This window comes from Centruroides sculpturatus, unplaced genomic scaffold, assembly GCF_000671375.1.
Source record: "Centruroides sculpturatus isolate CEXI.00-Female unplaced genomic scaffold, Cexi_2.0 scaffold557, whole genome shotgun sequence".
NCBI lineage: Eukaryota > Metazoa > Arthropoda > Arachnida > Scorpiones > Buthidae > Centruroides > Centruroides sculpturatus.
In genome coordinates, this window is record NW_019384744.1 from 483,054 (window position 1) to 501,398 (window position 18,345).

General features: G+C 31.8%; 1 protein-coding gene and 1 long non-coding RNA gene across 7 annotated transcripts in view; both read left to right on the forward strand.

The window, feature by feature from the left end:
* Window positions 1-10,045, forward strand: part of LOC111628425 (mushroom body large-type Kenyon cell-specific protein 1-like) — a 165,178-nt gene extending 155,133 nt beyond the window's left edge. For 4 of the 5 annotated variants that reach the window (XM_023372201.1, XM_023372203.1, XM_023372204.1 and 1 more), the window contains one exon: window positions 6,842-8,253. In XM_023372201.1, coding sequence (XP_023227969.1) covers window positions 6,842-8,158 — 1,317 coding nt within the window. In that variant the 3' untranslated portion in view covers window positions 8,159-8,253. The other variant, XM_023372202.1, reaches the window with a different exon arrangement.
* Window positions 10,046-11,838: 1,793 nt separating this feature from the next.
* LOC111628432 overlaps window positions 11,839-18,345 on the forward strand; it is a 17,381-nt gene continuing 10,874 nt past the window's right edge. For both annotated transcript variants that reach the window (XR_002757174.1, XR_002757173.1), the window contains exon 1: window positions 11,839-12,376. This is a non-coding gene — a long non-coding RNA (uncharacterized LOC111628432). The remainder of the gene's footprint in view (window positions 12,377-18,345) is intronic.

The window sequence follows — 18,345 nt, forward strand, 5'->3', positions numbered from 1 at the left end:
TACCCGAAGAAGACAGAGCAAAAACTGATGCACGTTCAATTTTAGCTGTGGTTCTTAGTAAAACAGAGGATGGCTTTTATAAACTTGATATTAAAACACGTATTTTAAAAAAATTGTATGCAAAATCTGAATTCAGTGTTTGCAAAAAGAGATTTTTAACGAAAGAAGATGGATGTCCCTGCTGTAGAAATATCTTTACGTCAAACAGCAATAAAACAATTCCTTGGTACTGGGCAGGGTTTCAGAAAATGTGACTGCACATCTAAATGTACCACAAATAGGCGTGCTTGTCGCAAAACCATTTGCTATATAATTCAAAGTGTTACCAATCTTTAGATTGCACTAATAAGTAAGTACAATTTCATCATATGTTTTGCAAATTCATTTCCCTAATTGTAATAATATTTTAAACCGTTTGATTTTTGTATTAAAGTTTTTTTAATTGATTGATGATTGATTCAATCAACTAATTTGTTGATTGTATTAACTTGATTCTTTAGATATTGAAAATTAAATAAAGAACATTATGTTAATTTAAGCGTACAGAAACGTTGTTCCAGCAAAGATCTTATTTTAACTTTACCGAGTGCCTAGTAGGTAATTCGCAGATTACCTAGATAATCTGCAGATTACCTAGGTAATTTGAGAAATGGAATAATTTTAGCAGCTTTAACGGATCACCCTAGTTAATCTGCAGACTAGCTAGGTAATGTACACATTAACGGATTTCGAGCTTTAGCGGTAACATATACAAGACACAAGTGTCCATGTCGTTCTTCTCTGTTGGTTGGCCTGGTACTGGGACTGGGAACATGGAGGCCAAACAATGTTGTTTGGGCGAACTCATGACAAGTCTTGCGTACACATAGTGTAGAACATTACATTAACATGCGATTAGTCATAGTTTCTTTGCTTACTAGATATCTCGTATCAAAATAGAACTGACAATGAGTTATCTTGAACTACACTTAAGTAAATTTCCAAGAAAATGCCTAAAGGCTCTAAACTTTGCGACACCCCAATCATTGCACCTTGGCACCCCGGTTGAAAAACACTGCCTTAGGGGCTACTTTTTTGGTAAAATATAGTCTGCGGGCGACTATGAATATGGGCAAACAATTTTAGATTTTTATATGCACATGCGTTAACATTCATTTGCATTGTTCATCGGGATAATTACAAACAGTATGGACAGTCTATTATTGTAAGAATAAATATTGAATTAAGATTTTTAAACATTAATTTAAGTGAAAGCAAATTGTTCAACTTTAGCTTCGCGGGCTACTTTCAAAACCTTTGCAGTTGACAGGTCGACCGCAGTCTACGTGTTGGCCATCCCTGTTTTAATGGCATCATACAATTACAATTAAAAATAAGAAACAGCAGTAATTGCAAGTAGACCATGAGCTGCATTTTGCACCAGCAGTAATAGCATTTTCAGTTATATTGCTCAATATTTGCATCAGTTTAAATGTGCTTTAATAAAATTAATTTAAATTCTTTTTTAATAGTTAAAATGTCTTAAAACAACATGTTTGGAAATTCTGTTTCTGTGTTCTGATGGAGTATTAAAATAAATAACTATTCATTTTAAATAACTATTCATTTTAATACTGCATCAAAAAGAAATAGAATTTTCAAACATTACTTATTTCCTAGCATTGTAGTTTTTTCTAACTTTTTATTACTTAACAAAACTTAATAAAATTATTTATTTAAAAATGTTTTCCTCCATAAACTTTGATTTCCAACTTGAAGTGTGTCTTAGAATTAAGGAAATATGATATTTTCTAATTGAGTTAGTCAAATGAGATTTTAAATATACATATATTTATTCATTTACCTACTCAAGAATATCTTGATTGTTTTCAATGTAATTATAATCAATGTTCCCTCTAAGCTGCATGGCTGCACACTGCTCAAATTGTTGCCGCGCACAAGAATTTGAGCAGTGCTGTGTAGGCGAGCATGCACACCGATTTGAATTGTTGTTTACTTATTTCTCACTCTGTCTGCAACATGATTATTGCTACGTATATTTCAATTAAATACATTAAATCATTGACAAGAGATAATAATTTGTATAAAAGTATGTTTTAAAATGAATTTTAATCTCTACTTTATAATTAATTATTTTAATTTTTATAGGAAAAAATAAGATTTTATATATATATNTAATGCTTGAACGTTTTCGGACGTCTTTTAGAGGCCCTCCTCAGGATGAAAAACACAAAAAAACAGTTCTATCATTTGAAAACTTCTAACCGCCGAATACAGCTGTGTTCCAAATTTTTAAATATTTAAACGATGTATCGTACGATATAAAAATCATTACGTTTACAACATAAAAATAATTATTTTAAAATAACGCTATACATAAATTATTATTGCAACAACATAATAATAACTTATGTATAGCGTTATTTTAAAATAATTATTTTTATGTTGTAAACATAACGAGTTTTATATCGTACGGTACATCGTTTAAATATTTAAAAATTTGGAACACAGCTGTATTCGGCGGTTAGAAGTTTTCAAATGATAGAACTGTTTTTTTGTGTTTTTCATCCTGAGGAGGGCCTCTAAAAGACGTCCGAAAACGTTCAAGCATTAAAATTTTTGTTCATTCAGTGTTGGAATTAGCGGTTAGGTGTTAATTGTTGTGTGTAGTATATAGTTCCAGTTTACTTGTGCGAGTTTTTTGTCTGATATATATAATATAATACTGTATTATATATAATAAATTTTTTTATTATTTAATTTAACTTAAGCACCTTTAAACATGAATTCTTGGATGCCATTTATATTACATGAATGGCTATTAATGCAGTTTTTTTAATTAATTTGATTTAAATTCAAGAGTGGCACACACCAAAAAATGGAAATACATCTTTTTCACATGCACATTGAAATCTAAATTGAATAGCAATATCATCAGTGATTTGTGTCATGATATCCAATGACATGAGGCAATCTCAGTGCCACTAACTTCTTTATCAGTAGTCCTGTTGACTGGTCAGGCTGTTGACTTTTTTAATGTAGTAAGTGTAGGGAGTTGACCATCTGTGTCTCTCAAATTGTGGCTGGCTCTTGCTGAGCAGCTTATTCTGCAACTGAGTTATCATGTTGCAACCGTGACAATTAAGAGTTCAAAATTCTGTTCGTGAACTGATTTGTTCAAAAAGTGAGTCATTCAAAAGCCAAGGTTTGACTGTATTTGTTCATTATCTAAGTTATGTTGTATTCTATAATTATCAATCAAACAACTAGAAATTATGATGTAAAAAGCTTAAGTGTTCAGTGGATTGGTTAGAAGTGAACTTAGACTTACTGTTAAATTTTTTTTTTATGAAATCTTTTGATATTTCAATATAGAAGTATAGAAGTATTTTCTGTTAAATGAAATTGTGAGAAAAATTTATAAATTTAAATATATTTACTAAAATTTGTGATATTATTGTGGTTAAATTTAATCTTGTTTCATTAGATTTTGGAATGTTGTTGTTGTTGTTAATAATAATAATTTATCCTTCATTTCATTTTTTTAATTACAAAATTTATTAAATATTTTAAAAATCAATTGATGTAATATTTTTATTGACTTAGTTTCATTATAATAAATATTTACATGAAAATATAGAATGCAAAAAAAAAAGTGTAAACATAAACCCATAACTTGCAAGTGTTTTATTTTTTGGATAATAATTGGACTTAGAAATGGATAATCTGATCTTTATTCTAACATTTACTCAAATTTGTAAAATTAAATTCAAATTTAAAAACTAAACCTAGATATTATTGACAACTGAAGTGTAGATTTTTTTGGGACAACTTGTATATTTACTTTGATTAAAATGCATTTGTTTTAATTGTATAGAAATGAAATTACATTTATTGTATGTTAAAAAATTCTAATGTATTAGTGTCAGAACTTTGTTCTAATTAATCTTTAACAGAAATTTTTAATATAATAATTAGCAAGAAAATCAGCATTAAACATTTTAAGAAATGAAAAATTTTTTTAATAAGCATTTTTCACAACTTCTTAGACCTTATCCTTAGATTTGAAGGTTTTGAATTTAAAGATAAAGTGTAAGGAATCTATATAACATGTATTGTAATCTATACTTTGCTTCTGTTTTGTTTCATTAATCTCAATATATAACCAGTCAAAACACCTTAATTTTTTAGGAATTATCACATCCACCTATACCAGGGGTCGGCAACCTTTTGAGTCGGAAGAGCCAAAAATTACAATTTACAAAATTTCAAAGTTTTTAAAGAGCCACGAAATTTTTTCTTGCCAACAATAAATAGTACTTGCATAAATAAAGTTTTTTGAAAAAAAAACTAATCTATTTATTCAGAATTGTCTTGCGTCGAAAGCAAATTAAACCTCATAGAAACATCCGACAACGGCGTCATTCGAGAGCTTCCGACGGACTGACGACAGTGACGATGCGTGCCACGGGGGAGGGGTGCGGTGAAAAGCGAGTACAAGTGGCTGAGAGATAGAATCGGTGCCTAATCCTCGTTAATCGATTCAGAACGATTTTTAAATGGTTTTTTTTTTTTTATAAAATAAATAATATTTGTGTATGGAATTAAAGAGCTGCAGCTTCACATCCAAAGAGCCACATGTGGCTCGCGAGCCACAGGTTGCCGACCCCTGACCTATACTATAATCACTAGCCAATCAACAACTTTATTTTACTCAAATGTATTTCAGAAATTATAATATTTCCTTCCTCAGTGAGTTTTCTTCCATACAAGCTAAACAAGACATAAACACTTTTCTGATACTAGTAAATATAAAATAACTACAATAAATTTACAATTATATTCACCAAAAGCCATTAAATTACCTTCCAATTTCAATGTTCCAAATGTTTAACTACTTTCATATTAAAATCTTAAAAAATTGACATATTAAAACATTATTGTACTACCTGTATTCTCTTGTTAACAATATTTTGTTATTCACAGTCCTTGCTATTGTTGCTTTCATTCGTTCTTCATCATATCATTTTCCAACACTCCAACAGCCAGACACCTTTCCTTCTGTTCCCTATCAGTCAAAAACCAATTCCACAGTTCGTGTAAATTTATTCTGTCATCTTTGTTCATTAGTAATAAAAGTTTTTTTTTACTTTTAACCATTTGTGTGTGTTCAAACAACTTTCTCTTCATCATATTCATCACTAAATGAACTTATCTTTAATGTATTAAGATCAATTTGATATCCATTCTTCATACAATGTTTAGTTACACTCAAATTCTTGTAATCATACTTTATCACTCAGACATGCTCTTTAATTCTTTTGTGTAGCTCTCTCCTGTCTGATGTAAATGAATGGCCCTTTACATTCACAATTAAATCTGTATAACATACCTGTCTTTTTTAGTCTATTATAAATTTTATCATCTACTGCTTTTGGTGCTCTTGGTTTATATAATACTTGTTTTATTCTATTTTCTTGATCAGGGATTAATATAATGTTACTTAGTTAAAATATTTTCTTAATTTATTAGAAAAGTTTCTGTGTGTAAATTATTTTGCTAAATGTATGGTTCTATAATTTAGTTATCATGTCTCCTTTTTCTTCTTTTTTAGGTGTTTTGTTAATCATTTATTTAATATATTTATTATATCCATTTAACAAAAACATCTTAACATCTGTTACCTCATCACCATGTTTTTTAATGTATGTAGTATTATTAATTTTTTGCATATATCCCTCTTCTCTTATATATATATAGATTACAGCATCTGTGGATGTAATAATTCCTAGAAAATTAAGGTATTTTGACTAGTTATATATTGAGACATTTATTGTAAGTATTTTTGACTTCTTAAAATGTAAAAAACTGATTTTCTTACAGTAATCTGAAGATTAAGGAATGATAAAGTTAAAGTTCCTATAATAATTATACACACTACATATGTAAAAACAAATTTATTTATTTTGTTTCAATATTTTTTAGATTTCTTTGCCCTACTCTTCAGAGAATTTATTAAAACGAATGAAAAAATTAAAATCAACTCATTTATATAAATCTGGAAAATTAAAGATTTATTCAAATGATTTATTTGATTTTAAAAATGTTTAAAAATTAATAAATTTTCATATAAAATTTGTTAGCATATTAAGAGATTAAATTGTCTCTGTTATAGTGTGTAACAAAATATATATAGTTATAAATTAAGCAATAAATTCTTAAATTTTTTTTTAAATGTTACCATTTTTTGTGCTTTTTTTGCTTATTAATTTGGAGACTTGTTATATTTTACAAATAAATGAATATTGTATATCTGATTTGATGGAAAATTTTTACATAATCATAATTGTGTTATAGTAATCACATACTGTAATTTAAAATAATCTTAATACAGTGGTACCTCAGGTTATGAAGGCCCCAGCATACGAAATTTTCAGGATACGACATGAAATTCGAACATATTTTTGCTCCACGATACGAACAAAAACTCACCATACGACGTTACAATTAGTTCGCATTTTTCATTTGTTTTTCTTACTACAGTTATTTTTTTAATGTATTACTTGGCTTTAATTTGAGTATGTTTTTCACGTTGGAACGAATTATTTGGTTTTACATGTAATCGTATGGGAAATGATGATTCACCTTACGACATTTTTATGATACGATCTCAGTTTCGGAACGGATTAATTTCGTATCCTGAGGTACCGCTGTAATTATAATTTAAGACATAGCACTTAAAATTTTATTATGGTGATACTTATTAAGAATAACAATAATATTTATTATTATTAGTATTTTTTAAAGTATAATTTTAATATTCTTTGAACATATGTTTCAGATAATTTCAAATATTCAACAAGTCGCACTTTCTAAATATAAAGAAAACTACAATAATCCAACGATTTCTGCCTTAAAAGATGACCTCAAGTTGCCATTACTTCAAGATTTGATTCGTCGCCTTATGGAAGAACGATTTGTTATTGAAAGGGAGCAACATCATGATTCACAAAAAAGTCCTCAGGAAAGCAGTGCGGCAGAAGGTTCAATTGATGATGGTGGTGCTGACTCATCTGCAAATGTGATACTAAAGATTCCGTCCTACAAACCCGCCAAATCACCTCCTACAAACAGTGATACTGTGGTCTCTAGTTCCCCTGTATTGCCTTCATCATCCTGTACATCTGGCTCCTCGTCTTCATCTAGTCATGGCCATGCAAGGAACAAGGGAATCACTGTATCATTAAAAGAATTAATAGCAAGAAGTATCAGTCAGAAAGTCAATAATAGTCACTTGTTTGAAGATGGTCCACCATCTAAAAGGCCTCATGTTTCTAATGACGCAAAGTGTTCTAATAATAACAGCACATCGTGCACACCATCTGCAAGTCATAAACAATCTGTTCACTATAATTCTTCTTCTGTTGATAATTCTAAATCAGAAAAGCGCACTCGTCCAAAGCGGGGACGATATCGGAATTATGATAGAGATAATCTGGCACGTGCAGTGCGTGCTGTCCAAAGAGGTGAAATGAGTGTACACAGAGCAGGGACTTATTTTGGGGTACCACATTCAACTCTAGAATATAAAGTGAAAGAACGTCACCTCTTAAGACCTAGAAAACGAGAAAACATTGCTAGTTCCTCCAATATTGGATCTTGTTCATTATTATCAAAGAGTGGTCAGAGTCCCATAACAAATGTTAAAAACACTAGCTCTATTGGAACCAATGGTTCGAATAGTAAAACGCAGAAGAATAATTCAGTATCCGAAAATATTGACCCCCCTAATGGATTAAAGTCTTTGATGGATTCTGAACAGTTTGCTATGGGTCTGTCTCTGCCGTCCCAGTTATCATTATGGCAAACCATGCCATTCTTTTCGATGGATTTTTCACAATTAAATTCCAATAATTTCTTTGCTTCTCAAATGATGAGGAAGTTACAAGAAAATGCCCGCCTTCACGAGGAAGCCCAACAAAAACGAAAGAACCAAGATATTGGAATATTAGAAACCTTAATTAAGTCAACATTGGAACGGTCAATATCACCAGAAAGGAAGTCATCATCAGCACCAGTGTTAATGTCAGCTGAATCGTCCACTGCTTCTTCAGAAAAGACAGAGGACAATACAAATGATGTAGCTGACAATAAATGAGAGATTGCTTGTAATTTTGAATGTGAATAAAAGAATAGCCTGAAGTGCTATTACAAAAGCACTCTAAACAGTAAAAAAAAAAAAAAAAAAAAAAATGNTGAGAGATTGCTTGTAATTTTGAATGTGAATAAAAGAATAGCCTGAAGTGCTATTACAAAAGCACTCTAAACAGTAAAAAAAAAAAAAAAAAAAAAAAAGGGGTATGAACACTCCTCAGCACTTTGCTACATATATTGCACGGGGTGCCTTTAGAACAGGCTTATGTGTTTTGCTTAAAGGAATGTCCAAAAGAGAAAGCTAGTCTTTACTTACTGTGATCCTTTCAAGCTGAGAAAAAAATCATTCCTGAAAAAATGTGTTGTCTTATATTAATAAACATTTTAAAAAAATTGTAATATTATATTGAGAAAATAAGTGGTTTTTATGTGCAGCAATGGTGTAATATTTGGAAGTTAGGGCCCATACTACGAAATAGGGATCATATCTCTGTGATTTTACTTCCATTTAGGACACGCTATTTGGATTGAAGTACACACATTGTTGATAGATCTCAATTTATGTTCTCAAAGAAAATTTGTACAGTAGTATTCTAAAGCACAGATTATTAATGTTAAGCAACTGCAGGGGCGGTGCTGTTTTGTGATAACTGGATATATATATATATATATACATACACATATATATACATACACATACACACACACATACACATACACACTTACATAAATATAAATAAATAAATATATAAATATATATATATATACCGGTATATATTAGTAGGGGTATGATTATATTGTCATATGGGAGATCAATTTTCTTTTTTGCAGATTATCTGCAGAATCCTCTGTGAAATGGAAAAAAACCAATTTTCACATGGAAAAAAGTAAAAAAATAAAAAGAAATAGCATATTTTTCACATATGGAGCTGCACAATAGCCTGTGAATGTGGATTTTTGTGTGTATTAGTGTTTTTGCCGTTACTAATGTCATGTACAAATTGAGAAAAAAATTCAATATCAACATTCCACTTTGAACCACAATGTAATCCTAAATACCAAAAATCCTATAGTTTCATTCCAAATTTTAATAGCACAATGTTGGACCAAATTAAAGTTCAAGGCATCGATAATTCCATCTGTGAGGTACAGAGATGACTTTTATTAGTAAGAAATTATTCTTTAGAGTCCAGGGACAAAATGAGGTACATGTTATACTCATTTAGTTGTTAAATAGTCTGGCTGGTACATAGTTTCTCTTAACAGGCTATGTGCATGTTTTGGTAATGTCAAGTACCTGAAACAGAAATAAACTAACAGATAACGTTAACTATTCTGCCTTGCACCAGCATCGATTTTTTCACCGGTAGACTACACATTGTCGCCTTCCCTCGGGGACTTGTACTTTTTGGGGCCTTAGTGGTACCAACCGGAAAAATACCATGGGAATTATCCCAATTTAGCTACTAAGCTTTATACTTTAGACCCCAAAATATAAGTTCTCCAATGGCCGAGTCGGAGAATGATTTTTGGGTTAATGGTATCAACAGGGTCTATTGTCCAGTCATTAATATTTATTAGAATTACAATTTCAGGTGTAGAGCCATTAACAAATTTGAAAAAATACGTCATTGTGTGTTTAAAATGCTGGAGAAACTTTTACATTTAGGAAATCTATTTTGGAAAACTGTCATCAGATCTAACTAAGATTACAATGTTTCGTGTTTATTTTTTATCTAAATCAATTGCCATCACCGACATATGGTGCAATATGACCCGTGTCCATTTTGCTACAGGGAAACTAAATGTCAAATGATTTGCATAGTGGACCAGTTTTCATCCCCAAAAAAAAAAAACAGTTTAAAAAAAAACCAAGTCGTTGCCTGAGTGTGTGTATGTGTGCGTGTCAAATGTGTTCCAACCATAATTCCCCCATTGTTGCACTGTGTTACCTGAATGGCTAAAGCAAATGTTAATGTCTACAGCAGGTAAAACATATCCCTCCACAGGAAGGTTTTTAATTTCTTGCAGTATATAATTATAGACTGCATGATGTAAAAAACAGTAGATGTTATATATGCCTTGAATATGGTGTCAGCAGTAGAAAATTGATTGAAAAACCAGACTGATGTGTTGTTAATTTGTGTTCCCCAGTGTCGTAGTCATCCTCACCCATTCAGATGTAATTGTTGGTGATATCATACTATGGCAGGAATATCACCAGCCCCAGTACTGTCATGGTAGATTATGTCCTCTATGGCAACACGATTGTGACAAATAAGTCTTTCCCTGGTTTAGCCTTGATAAAGATGGACCTTTTTTTTAATCTTTTTTTCTGCTTGTAAAGCTCATTTAATGAATATAATTAAAAATGATGCCAAAGACACAGATATACCATCTGGTATTAAAAAATTTCTGATTTATTTTATGTAATCTAGATTAAGTTTTTCTTATGAAAAATCAATAACTGAATAAAAGCTTTATTATTATTCTGTTGGTTATGGGGACCTAGTTGTCCATCCTTTTCCAGGCTCTTGTTGCCAGGAGTATGTGATCATTTCTTTGTTATTTTCAGAGGTTTATGTTGTGACAGACATAGGAGTCATATGGTTCATGGAACTCTACAGAGATGTTGTCAAGTAGTTCTTTTTGTTATTGCCATATTGTTTGCTTTGTGTATTTTGAAATTGATATTTATATTGTGACAAATAAATATGTCAAGGCTGAAGTGTTAAAAAATGTGTATTTGTATATATATATATTGTTAACAGAAACATTAGTCATACCTTATAGTAAGAAAATATTATTTTGGTAAATTCAGTTTTTGAGTTTTGAATATTCTTTATAATAGTTAAATAGAATGTTATATTGAAAAGATTGAATGTAATTAATATTTAACAAAATAATATGAGTCAAAAAGTAAATATGAAAAATGTTTTGGATAGAAATATTTATCCTTACCCATTTCTTTAAATAAATTATAAAATTAGTTATCACTTAATTATGATTATCACAGTTAATTTATTTACTGGATGTTAAATCTGTATCTTTAATTTATACACATGTTTTTGCATTAAACTATGCATTAAAAAAACCAGATATAAATTTGTTTCTTCATAGAGAAATATATTTTAATGTATTTATTTACATAAATATAAAATTAATGAGTTTTAAATTGACATTAAATTTAAAATTGTAATCATTATAAATTTATTATTAAAAAAGATATAAATAATTCACAAAAACTTGCTATCTAAAATTAGTTTTAAAAATTAGATGAAACCTTAAAAGTTAAAATTCGCAAAGCCCCACTATAGCCATGTGGATTTGAGTTCGAATCGGATTCGTTCTTCTCGTATCATTTTTATAGTGGTGTTGACCCGGATATATTGGATTTCATCGCTCACCAGCCAGCTGTACTCGTGTCGTGTACGATTAAAAAAAAACCTCGTGTTCTCAGGACGGAAAAAAATTCCAGAAATGAAATAAAATGGCATAGATATATCGGATCCTACGCTTCAATTTCTTCTATGGTATGTCTAGATGCACTATAATGAATATTTTCAAAAAAAGACAATTTCAATGCGACAATGTGAGTTTTTAAAAAATCCTGGATCCAATCTTACTTTGCCATTCCTCTCAATAGAGAGATTTACAGAAATTTGAATTAAAGAATAAAATAAGTTTTCGTATTTTCTTACGTAACTGAGAAAATAAACGACAGGATAAAAATCAATTTATAAGTTTGGCGTAAGATGATTATTTTTAAATCAATTTATTAATTGATATTGCTTAATACAGTATAGCGTTTCTCAAATTGTGTTCACAGCAAACTGTTCGTGAAAAATCAATTTTAAAAATAAGTTAAGATTTGGCATGTTTGTAATATACACTATGCTTATATCGCTATAATTTTTAACACTACTTTTTTCGATAATAATAATGGATATATTAATTAATCAAATATAGCGCGGAACGCTATCTTGGCGGGCTTCGTATAGATATTCGTAGAGATAGGTGTATGTACAAAAATTAACGAAGTAATCATCTAATATATCATTCACGTGCGATTTAGCCTGTATTAAATGGATTAAGGGAAAAAGACGAGCAGATAACATCCATCGAATGAAACAAAGTATCTATCCGCCAATACGTTCGTGTATGTTTACGTAGTGGCGCGTGCCGAACATCTTCGCAATTACGAAATAAGTGCAGAAAACTAGTAAGTATAATTAATTACTTTCTTGTATAAATATTTTTTGATAACTAGCAGTGTTTAGAATTATTATTATTATTATTAAACTAAATGAATATGATTTGTGGTTGATAAGAGAAATGTTAAAACGAGAATTACTTTCTGTTTCGAAGTTCTCATTAACTTGCTTAACCAGATCTGACGTTAAAATTTAATGTGAATCATTATACATCATTTTTCACTTTAATACATGATTATAATATATATATTACTGCCAGTAAGTAACTCAACAATTAAATTATTTTTCATTACGAAGAGGCCCGGGCTCCGTGGACCCCTCTCTGGTAACGCCAATACTCGTTAATGACAAGTTAATTGAATTGGATTCGCATATGTCGGAAATAAAGATGCCGCTAGTGCACAGTGCATTGTAGGCTATATAAGAAAAATATTTGTTCCTTCTAAGATTCGTAGATACTGGAAACCAAACATGCCGAATACAAAGATGGTTTTTAAAAGTTGCTGGAAAATTTTAAATTTTGTGACTTGAATTTCGTAGTGAATTCTTATATTCTTTATTTCTGATAACTCTAGACGAAATTTTAAGATTAATTGATAAATTCTTCGTAGCTAATGAGATTACAATTCATGAAGGTACCACCTAAGATTATCATAAGTTCAAAAGCATAAATTCTGGATATTGTAATTAAGTAGCATTGTGGTAAAATTTGATGGATCCCAGCATTAGATAAGCCGTAACTACTCTAGAAAATAATAAGTTAAGCTATATTTTATTGAATTATCAATTACTGAACATTTTATTATTTGTTGAAGTAAATATACTTGTTTGACTTGCATACTTCTATTGTGGACATGGCCGAACCGCTGATAAACATAATTAAAAATAAATGTTTTAGTCCCACAGAGCGGAAAAAATCAATAAATAAAATACATAAATGAAAAATAAAAGCTAGAGTATGGCTACACTTAACCATTGATCCATTGTTGATGATTGCACGAAACCATCGCATAGCACCAACAAAATACAACGCGTGTTCCACGGATTACTAGTGGCATACGCGTATGAGGACAGGTGCATACGATATGTCTGTACGACAGATAATACAATTATTCGACTTTTTTAATACAAATATATCATTTTTGAGTAGAAATTAACAGATTTCTGGAATTTGTTTCCGATTTTTTTTCTTGGACGAAGTGTTCCAAGTCGGTCAAATCCTGAAAAATCGGGACACGTGGTAATCTTAAGTATAGGACATGCACTCTTCAATGCAATACAAGCGTCTAGCTTTGCAATACGTGGCGCTAGTATCGGTGCGTATGGCTATCCTTGCGTTTCTTTATGCAGCGCTCGAGAAGCGCTTTACAGCGAACACACTGATACTGGTTTATAATTGGCCAACACTGCTCGTGACGTCATTTCGTTACACTCTCGCTGCATAAAGAAACGCGGGGTATGTTTCCTGATTCTTCAGTGATACCGTGTTTAGATTGTTTAAAATTGCTTTTTTTACTTATTTAAATATTATAAAAAAGGCGATTAATTGTTATGTCTCAGTGTAATGCCATTAATAAGAAATGTCCAAGTTTGAAATTTCACAAATTTCGAAATGGCCCAATAAGGAGAAAAGAATGAAATGTAAAGATAAAAACTCGAAAGTTAATCAGTCAATACATTCGGATCTGTATCAGGCATTTTGTTGAAAACTATTATGAAGTTACTAGTATGGGCAAGTTATTAGGGCGCTTTCTAATTTACAGTACTGTATATGTTTTATGAAGTGTTACTTTGTATAAGTAGAATGATTTTTATTTGGTAAAAACTGTATGTTGTGCTGTACACGTAGTGCTTTTCACAGTTATGCTAAGTATTCACTGTGTGTATAGTCAGATTATCTAAAATGCCACCCGATCAGAAGTTCTTGTCAAAATTTTAATTGAAACAGAGAGAACAATGAAAAAATTTACGGATGGATCAAAGAACGCAGAAGGCTCCGGATTTTTTGGGTCATAAACGACCCAAAAAATTTAAAACTTCGTCAATATCGACATGAAAATCATAGTAACAATGAATTAGGGCCAGTGCTTTAATGGTGACCCAGGCTGGTCACTATTTTAGCAATGGTGGCCAGCCTGAGTTAACCAACATTTTATGCAATAAAAACAAAATTCAAGCTTAAAAATATTGTTTTTTTAATCGTTAAACAGTATAAACATCAATCGGAGCCCAATTTTGTGATATAACTGTATACGGGGGATAAAGGAAGCTACAAATCCCACTGACGACGCGTATATTTTGGCACCTAATTCTTTTAATTTCTTTCTTAATTCAGCAATTGTTACATTCTTTAAATCCAGGTTTTATAAGCAAATAAAAAACTTCCTCGCAGTTTTGACTATTTTAAAGCACTGCCAGAAATTAAGTAGGTATCAAGCTGACACTAGCATCACCAGTGACAATATCTAACCGTGCCCTCCCCATTTTGCTATTAATTAAGCTACACCAAAAATTATTTAGCGGAAATACCTTCAACTTTTGTTTTAAATGAGTCAGAGATGAAATCAAGACTTTGGTAACCGTGCATACTGAAGCTGGATAATTTGACTGTAACTATATGGATTTCTCAACCAAATACAGTGGTACCTCAGGATACGAAATTAATCCGTTCCGAAACTGAGATCGTATCATGAAAATGTCGTAAGGTGGATCATCTTTTCCCATACGATTACATGTAAAACCAAATAATTCGTTCCAACGCGAAAAACATACTCAAATTAAAGCCAAGTAATACATTTAAAAAAATAACTGTAGTAAGAAAAACAAATGAAAAATGCGAACTAATGTAACGTCGTATGGTGAGTTTTTGTTCGTATCGTGGAGCAAAAATATGTACAAATTTCATGTCGTATCCTGAAAATTTCGTATCCTGGGGCGTTCGTAACCTGAGGTACCACTGTACGTATCATCACTGATTTTTGGAAAATATTCTAATAAAGATGATTGCAAATTAATGCTGTACGATGCATCGATGGTCGATGTATGGTACAGCATTATCGTATTCATGGCCGCACGCATATTTTGCGCGTGGCCATGAATACGATATCGAAATAGTGTCGTATGTACTGTACAATGTGCTATCACCGATCCGAAATCGATAAAACGTTTATTCTATAGCTAATATTTCTGCAAAATAAGTAGCCTATACTTTCCGTCAGAACATAAAACGAATATAATCAAACTTTCATCTGGATTGGACAAAAACTGCAGGAGTTATAAGAATTCACTACACACAGACAACGGCTTTTATATTGTTTTTAATAATAGTCCTTGGGGGTTGGCCGAGCGGTCAAGGTGACAGCCTACCGCTCTGGGGGACCCGGGATCTAATCCGGACGGGTCAAGGAATCCCCAGGAACTTTTCGTGGGGTCGTCCGTTCGGATATGTCGGATCCACCCGGAACCACCCGGCAACCCCATCGTGGGCCTGGCCGAACCTAATGGGCCTGCTATAAGACGCCTCTTACTGCCCACAGGGCGGAGAGTAAAAAAAATTGTCCTTGGGCAATTTGGTAACAGTGATCCGAACTTGGTAACCAACAGTTTGATATTGTCCCTGGTAGGAGCAGACTTCCTGAATCTCTGGGCGGAGATTGCCCGTGTTTCCGTGTATATTTATCCACTAAAACATACGCAAACATCAGCGGTTCTCTCTTGGATCAGCATGTTTCACACGACCTGCATACAAATGTTTTTGTTACCATTATTACAAAAATGGATAGAGATTTTATAATTATCCTGTATGTACTGTACATCTCGGCATGGCCTATGCCGCGACGAAGCAGGAATTTTGAAATTCGATGTATAGAGAGGCTGATATTCGAGGTCAAAGTTTGCCATGTAAAGTCTATGAATCGATTGACGGTTGTAAGCTAGTCGGGCGCTACATGTCGATCGAATTTCCGATTGCTGTCAGCTTACTTGATCTCCGCGACGGGAGTTTAATGTGCACGGCCTGCGGCCGCACATATGCGTATTTTAACTGGTTTCTGGAACTGGTAGGCTGGTGGCACACATGCGTGTTTTAATCGTTTCATTGACGATTTTGTCGGTTAGATTGTTGGACATGGACATCCTCCCCGGAATCTACGCATTTGCTGGCGTGCACATATTCCGACCACAGATGTTGCTTCATTTTTTCTACCACCCCTTCTGTATAAAATTCATCACTATTGCCTCCTCCTCCCCACTTGCGCAATCACGTGTACAATAAATGTCAATTAATAACAGAATATTCCAAAATAAATGAATTATTTTGTATGCGCAAACACTCGGATGACCTCCCCTCCCCCGTGTCAGCATTCATCATCACCCTTCCCATCTCGATGTCGTGGCAATAAATGCATGCCGCCTTAAACCTGCTTTAGACAGAACATTACAAACATCACCAAGTGTGTTCCTGTGAAGCCGAAATAGAAAAACCTACACCGCGGAGCTGATATCTACGTTTTGTCAGCTTTCATATTTTTGAGAAATATCTTATATCCATACTGAATAAAATATAAGTTTTGGGATTGTAATGAAGAAATATTGACAACAAATTTCAAGAAAAATTAATTTGCACAATGTAGGTATTTAATACCTTTGAGTCGGTGGTGTAGCTATCCTTTTTCGTATCGGGACAATTCCAATTTTGTGGCTCTATAAGTGTGCCACAGTGCATTAATGCATGGTTACTCAAACTACAGTATATTTCGCGGAACCCGAGGGTTCCACGAACGTCAACTAGGAGTTTCGCACAAATCTGAACAATATAATTTAACAATATTTATTAATTTTAAAAAAATTGTGAAGAATTATTCGAATATACTTTCAAGCATTAGTTTCTTAATACTTTCACCTAAAACCAATTTACATATTTTATGAAAATTTTCAGAAGGATTTGACGGAAGAAATAGTTTAAATTCGGTTCTGTAATTTCAAAAAAAAAAAAAACATTTTATCTACAGAAATCGTGGTATTTGACGTCGCAGATAAAATACTGCAATTTGGACAGTAGTGCCACTACAGAAATTAACTATGGACATAATGATGCACAGATTTTTTTTGAAATTATCTACGCCATATAGTTATTTTGCGCCGTGTACTGTTGAACAAATTAAGAATTAAACGTTTAATGAAAAAACTAGAACTAAGGCCAATGATGAAATTAAAGAAAAAAGAAGTTAAAACTGGTTCTCTCTCCCATCCTCTTTCTATACAGCAAATAAAAGCTAAAGAATAATATATCCATTGATACTTTTAACTTTTCTTAATCAAATTTTGAGCATTAATGACATCCTTGTTTATGTCAAGAAATGTATCATGTTTTCTGAAATTCTTTGACCCACCTTGGGCTTTAGCGATTAAAATGAGAAAATGGAAAACAGCTCTACTTTTTTCTATTTTTTCTACAAATCCGGTGCAGGTTCTTGAACTTTTTAATAATTAAAAAATTAAAATTTCTTACAATTAACCTTAAGAAAACATTTTCAAAATGTAAAACCATTTTTTCAAACATAGTTTATTAAAATATTTAATTACATTAAATAAATTCTTTGGTAATACAGTAGAACCTCGAAAACTCGGCCTAATGTGGACCGAAGGGTGGCCGAGTTTGTGAAAATGCCGGGTTATCGGGAATGGAGTTAAAAAATGATAAGTATGCGTGTTTCCTCAGAAAATAGTGTACTGTACTTGTATGTATTGTTTGCTGGAAAATACAACAGAGAATAAACTGCCCAAATACCCTTAAACAAAGGAAAAGTACGTACTTTATGAAGGCATAGAGCCTTTACTACATGAAAATGAAAATTAATGAATACACTGTGTACAGTAATTTACCTGATAAGACAGACCTCAGAAAAATACTTTATGAGAGCTTTTATACTTTTATAAAGCTGTCTATAATGAAAATTAATTAACTAAGGATTTTTTT